Consider the following 18,487-nt stretch of genomic DNA (forward strand, 5'->3'; position numbering starts at 1 on the left):
ATTTGGAAATATGTTTATTTCACTGACAGTTTTAGTCCGGGAAATAGAGAGCGTTCCCCTTTGTTTTAAAATAAAATAATCATACATGAATGTGATGCAAGTTACATAATACTGATTGTTTGTAAGAATGCATCATTAATTATTACTGTGCTATAAGGCCACCTCTTGAATACTGTTTAGTGGAAATTTAATCAAATTTTCATCTGCGGGTTAAAACAGCTCATGTACTTCAAACACATACTCCAAAACGTCTAGCAACAATAAGCTGGCACAGTGTGTGACTGGCAAATGAATGACAAATTCTCCAAGACTTTCACCCACTGGTGCAGGCCTGTGAATAAGATGCATTAGCAAGGCAGTTTGTGTTGCTTAGAGTGAATACAAAGTGATGTTTAGTCATATATATTTCAAAATCTTGTTTCAGTTGCATTAAAACAATGCTTATACTGAAATGAGGTGAGATCTTGGTCAGAAGCCCTAAAGTACGACTGGAAGAGCAGAAGAAATTCAGTAGATAATTAGGAACAAAGTCAGAGACTCTTACACAAGAAATCAAGACTGGGTAAACACCAAAAACCCAAACATGTTTCAAGGCTTTAAGTCTAAGCAGTGTTATAGCCACATGTGCTCTCTTTACGAGGAGGACAGGAGACCTATTGACACAAAACCTCTGCTCTTGAGTGAGTGTGGGATATACAAAAATACAATCAGCACGAGAGAACAAATGCATATAATAATAGACCCCTTTTTGTTATACATGTAAAACAGTTACTAAGCCAGATTTATTTTAACAATATATTCAGTTAATTTTACTGATTGAGTGTAAAAACATTGCAATTGAATTCCCTTGATTATGAGCAGTTCAAGAATGATGCACTTGACAGAAGAAACAGCTAGAAACAGATATTGTCAGACCACAAGAGGAAAATTAAAAGACTGTGAAACAGGTAGTTTTTGAAAAATACTGCAATAACTAAAGGAGAAAAATATGTACATAATCAAAAAAGAACTTTTAGAGGAGGATCCTGTTGTTTATTTTAGTACAGTGTCATAAATGTCAGATTAATTATAAAGGCCAAGTTTGATTAGTTTTACCATTATTTCAGTTAACATTGCATTATCATACCTAAATTCAGTGTTAAAAAAATAATGTTAGTAGTGCCTCATGCACCTGTGAAAATATTACCTGCAATTTGTTTACCAACTGGAGCAGCAGGAGGTGGTGGCTTCCTAGGTCTCTATAAAAGCAATAAAAATACTTGGAGCTTAACACATATGCTCATAAATGTAAAAGAAAATAACATTGGGGAAAGAACCAGCATCAAAGTTATAATGATTAGAAATCATGTAAATGCCAACAAAGAAAAACAGCAAAAGTAGAAATGAATGCAGCATTTATAAACACACACCTAGTCTTTATGTATTTACCCCCCTTAGGAATTAAACCGACTAAACACTGGAGACAGATGTCCAAATAATTTAATTAATAATAAGACTACAACTAATTCTGAAAAACCGCCAGAAATGGTGCCATCCTTGTTTGGAGACCTATTTAGCACTGGCCAATATACAATATAAAAATGCTTGCACCAGTTCTAATATAGATCGCTAAACATCTGACAAACAGAATGTTGCAAATAAAAATTAGTTCATGTATCAAACAGGAAACTGAATAAAAAACCTTTTTCAAAATAGTTTAAAAAGGAAAAATGGAACATATGTATGATGAATTCTAGACATTTAATGTAATTTATTAATACTTGCTACTCAAAGACTATGGACGTTTATTGCATCTACAATGTGTATAATCAGTCATGAAATCATTTCAATATATACAGTGAACTGTCAATAATACAAACATCCTACAATCTATGATACAACACAGAAGAAAAACTTTTTGCAGACAATAAAATAGATTAAGACAGACAAGAGACACAGCACACTTCTTACTGTCTGTCCTACCTCTTTTTCAGTGTCTTGGGATAATATCTTAACAAAATTATCAGGAAATAGCCCTCGCTTTCCATTCAACTCTCCCTGCCACCAGCCAGCATCTGTACAATCCTGTAAAAATATATTTTGAACACATGTAAAGAAATTAAAAAGTGAACAGTGACAATTATCAGCTACTTAGTCAGTAATAATAAAATAAAAAAAAAAAGAATAGCCATTGCAACTAGTGACATTTTCCTACCGCAGAACCATGTGGAATCTATGGGAGCATAATATGGCCACAGAGAAAAAAAATTAGGGACACAGTCAGGCCTATTTTGTGATTAAAAGTCGAAATTTCAAGTTTAATCTCCTTCCAGAGACATGCAGGTTAGGGGATTTGGTGATGCTAAATTGCTGCTAGTGTACTATTTCACGTGTGCTCATACAGCTCATCTAACTGTCCCTTCAGCCTACCACCTGAAAGAAGTCAACCCAGAACCAGAATCAGGAGCTCATTGTTGTACTTTCTCTACCTCTGACCCCTGATATCTCCAGTAGTCAAAAACCCCAGGTCACTTTGTTATGACATCAGCCTGTTGACAGAGGGTGAGTAAGGCGCAGTTTTTTCTTTTGCTTCATGGCTTTAAACAGGATTTATCTTGTGGTACACTAACCACTTATGACTTTGGTCTCCATTTTTATTCACATTCTGTACTGGATAATTTAGAATTTAAAACACATCACATACTGTAGCATTAAAACTTTTTTTTTTTTTTTTTACAAAAGCTTATGTGGGTGAACATTTCATTGTGTTAATATTAAACACAACATGGAGGCTGGCTTTCAGTCCAGATGAGGTGGTTTATCTGCTGGATCTTACAGAAGAAGATGTGATTGACACAACTATCTGTTCCTCTCTGGCATACCTACATAGTATGTTATCTGGTCATCCAAACAGTTCTAAAATTGAAAAAACAAAAATTCCCATATTGATAAAATGTTATAAACGTAGTTAGTAGTTTGTTTTCCCATTATCTTGTTATGAGAGAAATATGTAACCTATTTTATTCAACACTTCATACAGTTTTAGTTTAAACAATAGTTTAAAGAATATGTGCGTTTAAATGAGAGTTTTAGGTTAAATACTCAAGTATTCTGCATAACATCTGAATATCTTTGTGTGGCCAAATACAACATGCAATGAAACAGTTCAGTGTATCGTGGTAGTGTAGGACACTGATAAGGGACCACAGAGTTAGAATCTCAACTTCATGCCCCTATTGCCTTCAACACAAAGACACGCACAGCAGTGAGTCAGGTGACTATGAAATTTGCTCTATGTGAGTAAGCACATGTGTGCATTATAATACAGTACTGTATACTGTACAGGAATTAGCATGATACAGTGCTACCTGCTCCTCTAATGCAGTGCAGTGCATTTCATGGCTTAATGTAACACATTTGACAGTGTTTTGGTAATTTGCTTATTTAAACACTAACACTGTTAAGTTTCATTTTAGTAAGGTAGATTTTGATCAGATGCAGCAAAGATAAAGAAAGATAAACCAAATAATCTTTTTAAGTATGGAGTCAGTCAAGAAGCAGAGATTATCATTAAAAACATTTTTATATACAATGTAGATAAATTCCTCCCAAAATCTAAAAGCAGTAAGAAATATAATTGAACTCTTTGGTGGATAAACAAGGAGCTGAAAAATCCACTGATAACCATGGGGCCACTACTGACATCAGTGATGAAAAATGATATGAAAAGAGCTAAAAGGCTGTTAGAGAGAAAGACTGCTGAAATGGGGAAAGATGACTTTAAAGAGATTTTTTTCAGTATTAAAAGAACGGTCATGGAGGAGGTGACGTGCCTAAACTTTTTTTTCTTGTTTAAGTTTACACATGTGAAGAAGTTCACAACTTCGCTACAGTTCTGTTACTAAGAAGTCACATAATGATTTGTGAACTTTAGATGGAGAAGTTATGCACAGATTAAAAATCACCAAAACTAAATTACATTTATCCTAATAAATGCCTAAGGGGTTGGTAAATGCATATATAAACCACTGATCATTTAGTTTTTGAAAATTTCCTTAAATACAAGAGAAGTTCAGAAGGATTTGCATATTATCCAATTATATAAAAAAGATGATTGGCTAATTCAAGTACCTATAGGCGAGTAAGCTTAACATGCATCACAGTTAAACTGATGGAAGCAATTTATAAGAAAAAGAACCACATGACATAAACAGGTGTCTTGGTAAACAGTCAGCAAGTGTTTAAATGGGGGAGACTGTGTTTTAGTATTATGCTGGGATTCTATGAGGAAGCCACAAAAACAAATGATCAGAATATTATATTATTTATCTGGAAAAGTTTTGATAAGGCAAAATGAGAGGTTAGTCATTTAACTAAAAGAAGTAGGTATGGAAAATAGATGGGTTCAAACTTGGCTTAACAACTGAGAATAAAGGATTATAGTGAGGTGATGTTAAAATAAGCATACCTCAGAAACCAGGTGTTTTGAAACTTTAAAGTACAACTTAAGAGAAGGACACTGAAGTCATAATGGACTCTTCACTTTTCTACAACCAGACGGAGTACAGAAACTATTGATAAGGCAAACAAAACTCTACGTTATATAGCATGAGGTGTATAGCAAAAGTTAAAAAGATTATGGTTAACCCTTATAATGCACAAGTGACGCCTCACCTGGAGCAGTTTTAGACTCCAAGCAACAAAAAACTCTCTGTCGCTACAGAAAGTTCAGAAAGGAGCAATTAGACCAATACCAGGACTGTGAGGTATGAGTTATGAAGAAAGATTGAGATTAACCTTTTCAGTTTAAGCAAAAAATGATTAATATTAAATGTTCCCTTTAAATTATGAAATGAATTATGGATAGTATGGTGGATTCCAGCCCAATTTTAAATCAAGATCTTAAGTACAAATGGAAACTAAAGGCAGGTTTCTCACAAATTTTATAAAGTTTTTTCTTCACACAGAGAACCACACATACATGGCATAAATTATTGAGTAGTGTGATAGAGTTTTATAATTGAGAAACATCCAAAACATGGCTCAGTGTTATTTTGGAAAAATTAGGTGAACAGAATTGGTGACATTTGTTGGCCTGAATGGTTTGTTCTCATCAAAAATTTTTAATATTCAAATAGCACACTTACTGTAATTACTCTGACCATCCCCTCTGCAAAATACAAATAAAGATAATCCAAGCAAGAGAGAGGGTCAAGACAAAACATTAAATGCTTGTGAGTATGCAATTAGCAATTAATGCTGGCATAAATGGCATGGTTGGACAATGAAAAAGTTAATCAGGAATTTCAAGGTCCAAATGACTAGCACAAACTAAAGTGACAAAGTAGAGAGAAGATAGAATACTTATATTAATCTGGCCTGTACAGAACAAAGACAAATTGACATGTTTTGTTTGTTATTTCATTCAAGATTATTTTCTTTTAAAACAATATCTTAACTAGATAAGATATACTGTATTTTTAGTTGTGGTAATTGAGTTTTTTAAATTTTCAATTGTTTTTCACAATATTATGATCTGCCTCGGGCAGACCAATAGGACAGTTTTAGAAAAGCCCAGCATATACACAATAGTTAAAAAACAAGCCAAATTAGTTACCAGTGAAGCAAGAAATCTAGCATCAAAAACAATATGTAAATCAATACTTAAATGCAACACATACACACATTTTGATTTGGATAGATCTGCAAACAGGAAGCACATAATGTTAACCTTAATACTTGCACAACAGTTGATGTCAAGTATTACCCACTTCTGGTCATCCTATCCAGGTAAAGCGGTAACAACTACTATCAAAATATCTACAAATTGTAAGCGCCATAAAAATCCTAGATGACATCATGGAAAAAGGGAAACACATTTTAACAGCTTCAAAGTGAACTGAAACAAAATATGGATGAAAGGTATAAATTGAGCAACCTAAAAATTACTAACTGTACCCAATATGTCAAAATAACTACAGAAAAATATATTAAAAGAATGAGTAAACAAACATACAGTATCATAAAACACAAAGTACCTGTACATAAAATCTATGAGTTAAAATAAAGGCCTGAAGCACTTAACATATTTTATAAAACTGCGAGATACTCGGGTAACATCCAGTTTTAAGGATAACTGGTGCTTAAGTATACCTTCAAAAATACTTTCTGGTCAGTTGCTAAAATTAAAAATGATGACTTTTGTACTTTAAATATACCAAAATAAGATGAAGGTGCGTACATAATTCCACATTACATTTTTTATATTTAGAAAATGACAATGATAATTAGATATAAGCAATAAGTACAAGAATAAAAAAACAATAATTATGAGTTGAAATATGCAGTAAACATTGTATATAAGATAAAAAACAAAAACTATGTGTATGCCTCTTTAGATTCTTTTATATTATTGTCAGTGTAAAAATATTTTAAATGTTCCACTAATGTATATTGCCATTTGAATGTTTGTGGAGACCTTTTGTACTCACACAGTCCCTAGCTGTTATGGTCTGCTTTGGGGTTTTCAAAGGAGTTATAGTTTTTTTGTCTTATTTGCATTTTAATTTTGCTGCTTTCCTTATTAATATATGGTTTTTAGTTTTATTCTAGAAATAGATTTATAGTTGTTAGTCATTTTCTTTTGGTACCTCATGTTCAGTTATATTTTTCTTCTTAATATTCTTTAAACTATTTTATTACATTTAATGGTGGGGGGATTAAGGCCCTAATTAAAAATCTCATTAGTCTCGCAGGGCCAGATGTAATTTCCAAATGAGATAAACATCTGGTGACAACCCCTTAAAATGTTTGTATTAAATAGCTGCAAAATCCTTCATGTGAAGGGTTTACCTATAGGACTTCTACCTAAAATACTACATTCCTTCAGTCAATGAAGTTTAAATTTTAGATAGAGACAGAAAAAAAGAAACTAAACAAAAGGTACAACTGATGTTATCATTTCAGGAGCTCAGCTGAATCAAGGAAACTGAAGGTTAATGATTAATTTGTACATTGTAAAGAACACAGCGTCTGAAGAGACACACAGAAGTAGACTACCAAAGCTACTTAGCTCAACACATGTAAGACATGCTTCTGTCTGCTATGATATCTTCATGTCATTTTGACTATTACATCAGTATCTGGCATAAGAATAGCAAAGAGAGTTTAGATAAGCATTGTGGTCTATTGTGTTAAAATGCTCTGGCAATTTTGTCATGGAATGTTTGCATTTCCAATTAGACAGTAATGTTAACTCACTTTAGTTATTTGTTTAGATGTTCAGTCAGGAGGTAGGTGCTGTGCAGCCTTGTCTGTAATTCACTGTCTGTCCTTTTGACAAAGTGTGACATACCATTTACTTCAAATGCATATTCTGCTGTTCATACTTTCATGAACATAGCTGGCAGTTCTTTCAAGCTAACATCAACTTCACTACCAATCTAACTCAACAACAGAAAACACACACAGCACCTGTGACAATATATCATTTACGTGCACCATTCGTCAATTGATGTCTTCAAATTACAATGTATAATCCAATGCTACAGAAAGATTATTCTCTTGTATCTGGTTATGTTTATTTTTTAAAACAGGTTATATTTATTTTTAAAATGTGCATTGTGCTCTCTGCACACACCACGCACATTTAAATGACTAATAGGGATTTTTTTTCAGGTGACTTTTCAACTGTAGACGGTTCATCGTAAACCCATGCTCGAGTTTCTCTGATCTTTGTAGTTTCAAATTACCACCCCTACTTTTAGCGCCAACTACTGTACATGAGGTGCTGGATTGCTTTAGATATGTGACACTGAATGAGCTTTTTAATAGTATCCACAAAGTTTGAAGCAAAATTCACTCATGGTTTGCCTTCAGAGATATATATAGCACAACTGTATATATATATATATATATATATATATATATATATATATATATATATATATATATATATATATATATATATATACACACACACACACACACACACAGTATATATATACAGCGCATCACTTTTTCCACGTTTTGTTATATTACAGCCTTATTCCAAAATGGATTAAATTCATTTTTTCCTTAGAATTCTTCACACAACACCCCATAATGACAACGTGAAAAAAAGTTTTAATTGAGGTTTTTGCAAATTTATTAAAAATAAATAAAACTGAGTAATCACATGTACATAAGTATTCACAGACTTTGCTTAATACTTTGTTGATACACCTTTGGCAGCACTTACAGCCTCAAGTCTTTTTGAATATGATGCCACAAGCTTGGCACACCTATCCTTGGCCAGTTTCTCCCATTCCTCTTTGCAGTACCTCTCAAGCTCCACCAGGTTGGATGGGAAGCGTCGGTGCACAGCCATTTTAAGATCTCTCCAGAGATGTTCAATCGGATTCAAGTCTGGACTCTGGCTGGGCCACTCAAGGACATTCACAGAGTTGTCCTGAAGCCACTCCTTTGATATTGTGGACGCGGCTGGGACACAGACAGGCAGACATGTTGTGATCCACCACCACACGTTTATTTTACAACTATTTACACAATAAAGTCAGTGCACACACTCAAACCCCCACACAATCCTGGCCACACAATGCCTTCTCTTCATGCCGCCTCCACTCTCTCTTCTGCTTTATCCTGCTTCCACCCGACTCCAGCCTCGAATGAAGGGAGATGGCCCCTTTTATTTCATCCCGGATGGGCTCCAGGTGTATCCCGGCACTCCTCCCTGGACATGCCCCAGTGCGGCAGAAGTGCCGGCTGTTCTCCCGGAAGCTCTCCGGGTGTCCCTGCTTCTCTTCCCCCCAGCACTTCCTGGTGTGGCGGAAGTGCCGAGGTCCAGGGTCCCCAAGGCATTGGGGTGCCCCCTGGAGGTGACCACGGGTCCCTACAGGGTTGGGCTTCCAAGCCCCCTACCCGTGACCCCCAAAGCAACCAGGATGGCAGCCCCCACGTGATCCAGGGTGGGCACAGGCCCTCTTCCGGTCCCTCAAGGCGTCCCGGCCGGGTCGTTGCCCCTGGCATCCCTGACAATATCTTGGCTGTGTGCTTAGGGTCATTGTCCTGCTGAAAGATGAACCATCGCCCCAGTCTGAGGTCAAGAGCGCTCTGAAGCAGGTTTTCATCCAGGATGTCCCTGTACATTGTTGCAGTCGTCTTTCCCTTTTTCCTGACTAGTCTCCCAGTTCCTGTCGCTGAAAAACATCCCCACAGCATGATGCTGCCACCACCATGCTTCTCTGTAGGGATGGTATTGGCCTGGTGATGAGCAGTGCCTGGTTTCCTCCAAACGTGAGGCCCAGCATTCACACCAAAGAGTTCAATCTTTGTCTCATCAAACCAGAGAATTTTGTTTCTCATGGTCTGAGAGTCCTGCAGGTGCTTTTTGGCAAACTCCAGGCAGGCTGCCATGTGCCTTTTACTAAGGAGTGGCTTCCGTCTGGCCACTCTACCATACAGGCCTGATTGGTGGATTGCTGCAGAGATGGTTGTCCTTCTGGAAGGTTCTCCTTTCTCCACATAGGACCTCTGGAGCTCTGACAGAGTGACCATCGGGTTCTTGGTCACCTCCCTGACTAAGGAAGGCCCTTCTCCCCCGATCGCTCACTTTAGATGGCCAGCCAGCTCTAGGAAGAGTCCTGGTGGTTTCGAACTTCTTCCACTTACGGATGATGGAGGCCACTGTGCTCACTGGAACCTTCAAAGCAGAAGAAATTTTTCTGTAACCTTCCCCAGATTTGTGCCTCGAGACAATCCTGTCTCGGAGGTCTACAGACAATTCCTTTGATTTCATGCTTGGTTTGTGTTCTGACATGAACTGTCAACTGTGGGACCTTATATAGACAGATGTGTGCCTTTCCAAATCATGTCCAATCAAATAAATTTACCACAGATGGACTCCAATTAAGCTGCAGAAACATCTCAAGGATGATCAGGGGAAATAATCGGACCTTACTTATTCTATGTTAATTAATGTTGACTTATGTTTATTTTTTATTGTGTCTTCTATTTTTCTATTCATTTTGTAAAGCACTTTGAGCTACATTTTTTTTATGAATATGTGCTATATAAATAAATGTTGATTGATTGATTGATAGGATGCACCCGAGTTCAATTTTAAGCTTCATGGCAAAGTCTGTGAAAACGTATGTACATGTAATTTCTGTGTTTTTATTTTTAATAAATTTTCAAAAACCTCAAGTAAACCTTTTTCACATTGTCATTATGGGGTGTTGTGTGTAGAATTCTGAGGTAAAAAATGAATTTAATCCATTTTGGAATAAGGCTGTAACATAACAAAATGTGGAAAAAGTGATGCGCTGTGAATACTTTCCGGATGCACTGTATATATATATATTATATATAAAAAAAATCTTGGGACGAGACAAGACTTTTCAGAGAGAATTTCGAGTCCTGCGAAATGAGACTTTGTGCCAAGAGATGAATTGAAAACCTAACAGGTCCAAGCAGGGGTGGAAATAAAAGACCAACAGTAGAAGTAGAAAAGACAGAGTAGAAGACAAAGTAGAATGTCGTAAAGAGGTTCAAAAACATTGGTGTGATACACATGCAGAGCAGGTTTGAGATTATGAAAGTACTAAAATTCGAAAGTCTCAAAAAACTGATAATAAAGATCGTATTAACACTAACAAACAGAAATTATTACTTGGTGAAATAACGAAACTGCAAAAAGAGTTTGAATATATGGACATAGATGATATGTCAGAAGTATGCAGATATTGTTTGGCTTTTAAAGGTTAAGTCGGAGACTTGTAGACCGTCTAATTTGTGTTGCCATCAGGGAAAAGTAGTGTTTCTTCCCAATGAAGAGGCAGATCCGTGAGGAACAAAAGATTTGTTATTTGATGAAGGTGAAATCCACAAACACTACAGGCAAAATATCCGAATCTACAATAATCTGTTTGTGTTTGCGTCATTCAATGCTCAAAACATAGCTTTACACGATTCAGGACCATATGCTATGAGAATCTGTGGTCCCGCAACAATTAAAGCTACTACAAGTTTAATTTCAAAGAAACCACAATTCGGTCAGGTTTATATTTATGGAGAAGCAATCGGACATATTAGAAATTCAACAGCCAATAATGCATACAAATCCATATGTCCAAAAGTATCGCACTTTACACAAAATTTATCTGAAAAACAAGTTTTGTTGGATTTCTATACGAGTCCAAAAGATTACGCTGGCATATATAATAAACCAACATGTGACGAATTGTCAGCGACAATAGTTTCAAAACATGGAGATATCAAAGACAGAGTTGATAATCATGTTTATCCAAAAGCACAGCACGATTTGTCGCAAGCAGCAGAGCTGGGAAATGACTAGCGCGTAAGGCCCACGCGCAATTTATCCCATAACAAATAATGGAAACAGAATTAATCCGTTACAAGCTCCCAAGACTACCATACATAACCTACTTAAATACCCATATTTAAGATTTTTCTGCATAATAAAATACAGTATTATTTAAGACGCCCATACCTAACCTATTTAATACCCATAATCACGCTTTCTGGAAAAACACATTAATTAAAGAATAAATTGTACATTGCAAGAGATTGACACAAGAATAAGGATAGCATAGCCTACACAATTGAAATTAAAAAAAAAAAAATTACTATAACAGGACATTACCTTGACTGTTGGCGTCCTGGGCGACTGGCGAGGGAGGGGAGGGAGAGGGAGAGGGGGAAAAGAGTGAAGTTATTGCTTGGAAAGGGAGTCCTCTTCCATAATAACTGTAGGTAGCTGATCTTCAGGAGTTTTTTCCCATAGGCCTACTGGTTACAGTCTGTAAAGCACTGCCACCTGCTTCAGGCTCATTGGGCTTCAGTCTCTTTACAAACATATCCATAGTTGTTTGCCTCTGCGTGCGTTTAAATAATTACCTGAAGAAATTCATTGTGCCATCATTGAACAAGTCTATATATTATGGTTGGTTCTTTCTTTGTCAGGGTGATGTTTTTCAGCAAGTGTTTGCAATTTTGCCCATTTTGTATTGTATTGTAAATTGCTTAAATTCATCAGTTGACACACCTCACTGTGTTCTTCCACAAACTCTTCCACATCATCATTGTCAACCTTATAGGCACAATTTCCTCAACCATAGGGTCATTCTCAGGTACAGACTCAGGGTTAAATCCCTCAAAGTCTCTTTCCCGAACAACTTTAGGCCACATTTTCTTCCTCGCTGATGTCAGTGTTCTTAAAGTTACATGCATTTTCTATTTCTATATTCATTGATATTGAAATGTTCATTCCAGAGGTGATTTCACTGGTGATTTGGAAGCACTTCTGGAACAGTGCTTTTGTGTAAAGTTTCTTGAAGTTGGCAATGTCCTGCTGGTCCATGGGCTGGAGGAGAGGAGTTGTACTGGGTTGCAAAAACTCAATGGGGAGCCAGGGGAACTCTTCTGCCAAGTCTTCCTCCAAGTCTTTGGGGTGGGCAGGGGCACTGTCCATAACAAGGAGTGCATTCATTGGAAACTGTTTTCCATCAAGATAATTTTTCACTGTTGGACAAAACACTTCACGAACCCATTCGACAAAAAGCTGTCTTGGTTACCCAAGCTTTGGTATTAAATGCCAAATGTAACGATTTAAGGTTTTGTCTATGATTCAGAAGGCGCCCATGTGATCGGAATGTATTTACTTCTTTGGTTGTGCTTCAGGATTTTGGTCATGTTCTGATGCATTTTTGTGCACAAAAAATGGTCATACAGCGGGCTGTATGTGCATAGGTATGTTGGTTCTGCAGGGTTTTACTGTACTGTACTGGTTAGTGAATCTAGGTTTTCATTAAGCTAAGCTGTAGCACCATTGGGCTATATTAACCTCCCACATTCAGAGGTTTGGAGTGGCATTGTCTTTTGTTTGTGGTTAAGATCTGTGACATTTTTCTCCCATCTCCTTATTAAGTTTTGGTGTCTTCTTGACCTTATTGTTTTGACTAATTGGAGTTTTAGGAATTTTCAGCTCTATATTTTTTCGACTGTCAGCTTTAAGCTAAGTTATTATTAGTTCTTGAATGTATTCTTTGTTCTGTTCCTTGCTTTTTTTATATTTACACTTTCTGCAGTTATTTTTTGTGATAGTGATTCATGTTGCATTTCTTTACCCCCACAGATAATACGTGAATGTGTAATAATATGTGTTAGTTAAACAAAATATTTTAAAGTGTTTTTGTGCAAGTGACTTGAGTATTAGATGACTTTGGTAACAGACCATAATTCCAATTGTAAACAGTGTCACCTTAAAAATCTAACTTTAAAAACATCACAGATACATAGGATTTGTTAGTCAGTAAAAATGGCGAGTGAAGTATCTCAATAACTGTGCAAAAAATGACATTTAATTTTTACATTTTTAAACAAGAACCTCTGTTAAATTAAAACTAGTCACTCCTTTTATAAAAAAAGTTCACTTCAGAGTTCAAAGGAAATGAATGCAAAGGAAAAATAGGTACACAAGAATCTTTTGAATTTGCAAAATTAAGTGAATCACAAATATAAGGAAGTGTTAAAATAACCTTCAAATCAAGATGAACAATCAAAACAAATCCATCAGGATACAGTTTGAGAGGCACTGTAAGTATAATACAAGGAGAATTATTGTGAGAGGAGAAAATAATGTTACCTTAGAAGCATCTTAGGAGAAAAACCAGGTCAGTAACGAAAGAGGCAAAATGACCAGTAAAACAAAATACAAGGGCAAAATGAAAAGCAGTGACCATATTTAAGCTCCTCATGAGTCCTGGCTCAAAAATCTCAAAGTGATGCAAATTTGGTCCTAGTCTTAAGAGCAGGAGTAAAAGAATTTGATCAGCTTTCCTAATTTAGGAGACTATTCCTAACTTCACCAGGATACAGGAGAGCTGTCCTAACTCTCTAGTAGCTGCCAGAAGAGGTCACTCAGGTACAGATCGGCATGCACATTCCAGGACAGGAGGAATGCTTAGAAAATGGTGAACAACCATGAATATATAAAAAGATACTGATTTGATAGAGATTGAATGATATTCGTAACATATCTTGTCCATAACATGATCACGCAATCTAATCAGAGTGTTTGTAATGTTACATTTTTGGGCCATAGAGAATATCTAGCTTTACAAAAGTGATGATTTATGTTTGTCGTAACAAAACATTTCTCAAAATTTGCATCAAACATTGAATGCCATTACAATGTGTGAGCCCCAGGAAAGTTTATGTTACACTATACAAACCAGGGAAGGCAATGGATAAATAGAGCCTCACAGCAGGGATTAAGGAGAGAGGTATGGCACTTGACTGTAGAGGACGATCGGGATCACTGGAACAATGAACACAACTTCAGTAACAATTCATGAATAGCTGTGGCTCATTTCAACAACTGTTATTTTGGTGTTCCTCATGGCAATAATAACATGAAGGTGATTCTTATTAGAACACTCTGGACGAGAACAGGCCATTCAGCCCAACAAAGCTCGCCAGTCCTGTCCACTTATTCTGAAAGTACAGCTGTGTATCTATATTTATTGTTAAATAATGTGACCAATAGGAGGCATTACAGCATCTCAAACCCCTGACACAACCTTACCAACGAAGTCCCAGTTTAAATAAAAAGTTTATTAACACAAATATCCTGTAAGAAGGCAAAAGAGACACAAACTCAAGAACAATTCTCTTTCTCTTTTTTTCTTTCTCCTTCCACTCTTCCAGGTGAGTCATCTTCCACCAGACTTTGACTCGCCTAGGTGAGGTTGAGTGGTTTCTTTTATCTTGGGCCCAGCAGTACTTCTGGTACTAGGGCATATCATGTCAGAAGTACAGTACCTTTGGGGCAAAAGGAAGGCCCACAAAGTAGGGATCATAGATCCTTGTAGCACTCCCTGGCACAGAATCCAACAAGGCTGCCCCATGGGACTATAGTTCCCAGTATGCCTTGAAGGTGTCCGTACAGGTAGCATTGTCCATGGATCTTGCCACCTAGCGTATCAGGGGAGCATGTAGTCCTAATAGGCTGTCTGCTCCTGTTCATGCATCACACTGGCCTCCTGGCCAGGTATTGATCCTTGCCCAATAAGCATGCCTATTATCAGGTTTTATGCTTATTTACTGTGTGTCTTGCTCTTTCCATCTCAGCGTTTGTTACAGTATTATTCATGATGCTGTTGCAAAGTGACAACAAACTATTTCTCAGCAACACAAACTTTTATTCTAGTTAGAATTTTAGTGTAATTCTTAGGAGTATTTCTGAAATGCTTGACAAATATATCCACAGAGTAAAATACAGAAAGGAAACTAACACAAATGTATACTTGTTTATAAGCTAAATATCACTCAAATCATTTTAGAGAATTGCATCCAACCGAGGGATAAGGTACAATGTGATGTTCCCCATATTTATATCATTACATCCTGTAATGTAATTAATGCGACAATCTGAGTCAAATGGCACACCTATAATATAGCGTAAATAAATAGCACCCCAGAAAAATATAAATAGCTTTTAAAAGAAAAAAAAAGAATTCAAATTGTAAGAAAAGCTTCAAAACAGAATCTGCACTGTACAAAACTATCAAATAGAGTACAAGTAAAACGTGCAATAATTACTAAAGTAAGTGCTTATCAGTCTGGAGATTTAAAAAACCTTAAGAAAACATTGTGGAATTCATTAGTCATCTGTGAATCAAATATTCTACAAATGGAAAGTAAAAAGAGGAAGTTGGCATTGGCTTTTCCATTTAGGCTTTCACAGATGTGTTTTTCTACTTAATCAAATGACTTGAGATACACTACCAGTCAAAAGTCAGGACATACCAAGACATTTTCATGTTTTTGATAGAAATTGATACCTTTTTTTTATCAAGATGCCACTAAAACTGATGTAAAAACACAGACAAAACGTTACTATTGGTATTTCTAATGGCCATTACTGTTTGAAATTACTGATTTTTGTTATGGGACTGCAAAGCACCATGTTCAGTAGCCATTCTTTCAATGTCCTAATTGTCAAATCCCTAAGCTTAAATATAAATACAGAAAAAGGTACATATGCCACAAAAACATATTCTACAGTTTGAGTATATTTAAATATTTACTTATTTTTAATAAGAATATTTGAACATTAATTTTTGGCTAACTTTGGCTAACTTGACAGCTCTGTTTTAGAGTGTTTTTATTCTTATGGAACGTCTCAATTTGGAAACAGTGCTAAAACACATTTTTTAGAATGATACGACAATGTCAATGTTCTCTATGTCACTGCGTTTTATTTACACCATAAAAGTAAGCATATGTTTCACTGGTTGACCAGAACGAGTATGCTTTCTCCCTTGCATCATTTCACCATATTCAGAGTATATTTATATGCACTAAAATTTGTGGAGATGCTAGCTTTAAATATTTCTTAACACTGACAGTAAGATAAGCAGTTGTCTTGATGGTCAGGCTGGTTTGATCTGGTGAATTTAGTATGCCAGTGCCAGTGAATTTCTTCTGTAACTGAAGTGTATAGTGGTTTCATTTGTTAGTCTTCAGCTATTTAATGGTGCTTTATTGTACTACGATTTTTGACTGTTAGCACAGTTCAAAGGTCAGTCCTGAGTGTGAGCTCATTGACTATGGGTGGCTGATATTTTGGCTTGTGCCTTCTGAGTTAATTGTTATTCTGTACAGCTTGTGACAGTGGTTCTTGATAGCATGTGGTACTTTGACTCAAGAGAGCAGATTTGCTCCTGTTACCCTATACCACAAGTCTTGTCCTATCATTGTACCCACCCTGTGCATGATTTCTTCTGACAACCAGTTACGCCTAGTTGCTGCTGTTCATCCTCAGAAGTAGCAGGCTTGTTTTGCATGTGGTAAAGTTGAAGGTGTCTATGTGTGTCCACAGATCAACAGATTGCTAATTTTAAATTCTTATTGCAAGATAATTGAAAAAGAATTGATCATTAACATCCCCATTCTCCACACAATATTCATATTGATGTATTTTCTAAAATAATTTATCTTTAACACCTGATATTTAGATGTTACAGCCATCAGTATGTAGTCTTAAGCATTAGTAATTTTAAAGACACTTTTCTTATAAGTTCGAATAGTTACCAACACTCTGTGTTGAAGTTACAAAAATTATTTGAAATAATCACAATTATAATTACCTGTTCTACCTTTGTTTTCCACCATAAACCTGGAAATAAGGTGTACTTTTAGGCATATGAACTTTCAGATGAATTATGACAGGGGAAACAACACAGAATGTCACAACAGTAACAGGACAATGCTGCACAACAGATGTCCTGAAAGCAGGGATGGCTGATTTAATCAATAGCTGAAAGGGTATAATTAATTAATATTTATTTTATTTAGTATCTGTCATAGTTCAACCCCAAAACAGTGTGGCTTAAAAGGAAAGATTATATCCATCAGTTCATTCACTAAACCCATCCAGTCATCCATCCATTTTAAAACTTGCTTAATCAGCAAAATTGCTTAATTACTGGGTATGTAACATGAAGTTTTATTTTTATGTGGGAGAGGGAAAAAAGTACTTAGAGATAAGCCCACACAGACAAGTGAATATAAGTCCACTTAATTCAGACTAAGCAAGGACTGAAACTCTGTGTTCTGCAGCAGATGGGTAACACCACTAGACTGTGTTATTGTGAATATGTGCCAATGAGATTTCACCACAGCCTAATTAAATGTCAGTATGACTAATAAAAAGAATTCTATTTCATAAAATAGCAATGTAGAGAAAAGTCAAGCAAAATTACACCTTTTATTGGCTAACTTAAAAGATTACAATATGCAAGCTTTTGAGGCAACTCGAGCCCCTTCTTCAGTTAAGATGTAATCATAATGGCTAACACGGTACAACACCCTAGTACTACAGACATAAAATAGCAATCAAAGCTTCATAATTGTTTTTGTCTTTAGCAACCTCCTGATACTGCTCCTTTACTCTGCATTGCAACTTGCTACATTATCCACAAGATGGAGTCAAAACCTGCAAGAAAAATCTTACATGAACAAACATTTCTCACCATAAGCCACCTTTCCACTTCTTTCACACCCTTTACTCTTATTCAGAATACACAGTATTCTGACTTAAAGAAATTCTGAAGAAAATGCTTTTGGTGTCTGCTAGTATTAAAGTGGGGCTCCTCCTGTTAAACCCAGTTAAATAATATAAAAGTAATAAAATGTGAATATAGCAACATAATTGACCATTCTCTGTAAACAGTTTCCAAGCAGCTTACATAAGCATGCCCTTCTGTGGTTGAGACTTGTGTCAAGAGGGGTGATGAATCATGTGGTTTTTAATCTTAAATATAACGTCCAGGAATGTATGTAGACTTTTCAAGGTTTTTCTTTGATTTGTATGCGATTTGAAGAATTCCTCATTTGCTCCTCAGCTGATGTCTTTTGTGCAGATGCTTTGCCTTGGCAATCAAAGGACAGTATATAGTGACTCAATTGTATGAAGACTGAGTCA

General features: G+C 36.1%; 1 protein-coding gene across 1 annotated transcript in view; it reads right to left on the reverse strand.

Annotated features, from left to right (window-relative positions):
• Positions 1-18,487, reverse strand: part of sh3kbp1 (SH3-domain kinase binding protein 1) — a 338,963-nt gene that overhangs the window by 70,044 nt on the left and 250,432 nt on the right. The window contains 2 exon segments of the mRNA XM_039745542.1: positions 1,187-1,238; positions 1,963-2,064. Of these exon segments, the coding sequence (XP_039601476.1) occupies positions 1,187-1,238; positions 1,963-2,064 (154 nt within the window).

This window comes from Polypterus senegalus, chromosome 2, assembly GCF_016835505.1.
Source record: "Polypterus senegalus isolate Bchr_013 chromosome 2, ASM1683550v1, whole genome shotgun sequence".
Classification (NCBI taxonomy): Eukaryota; Metazoa; Chordata; class Cladistia; order Polypteriformes; family Polypteridae; genus Polypterus; species Polypterus senegalus.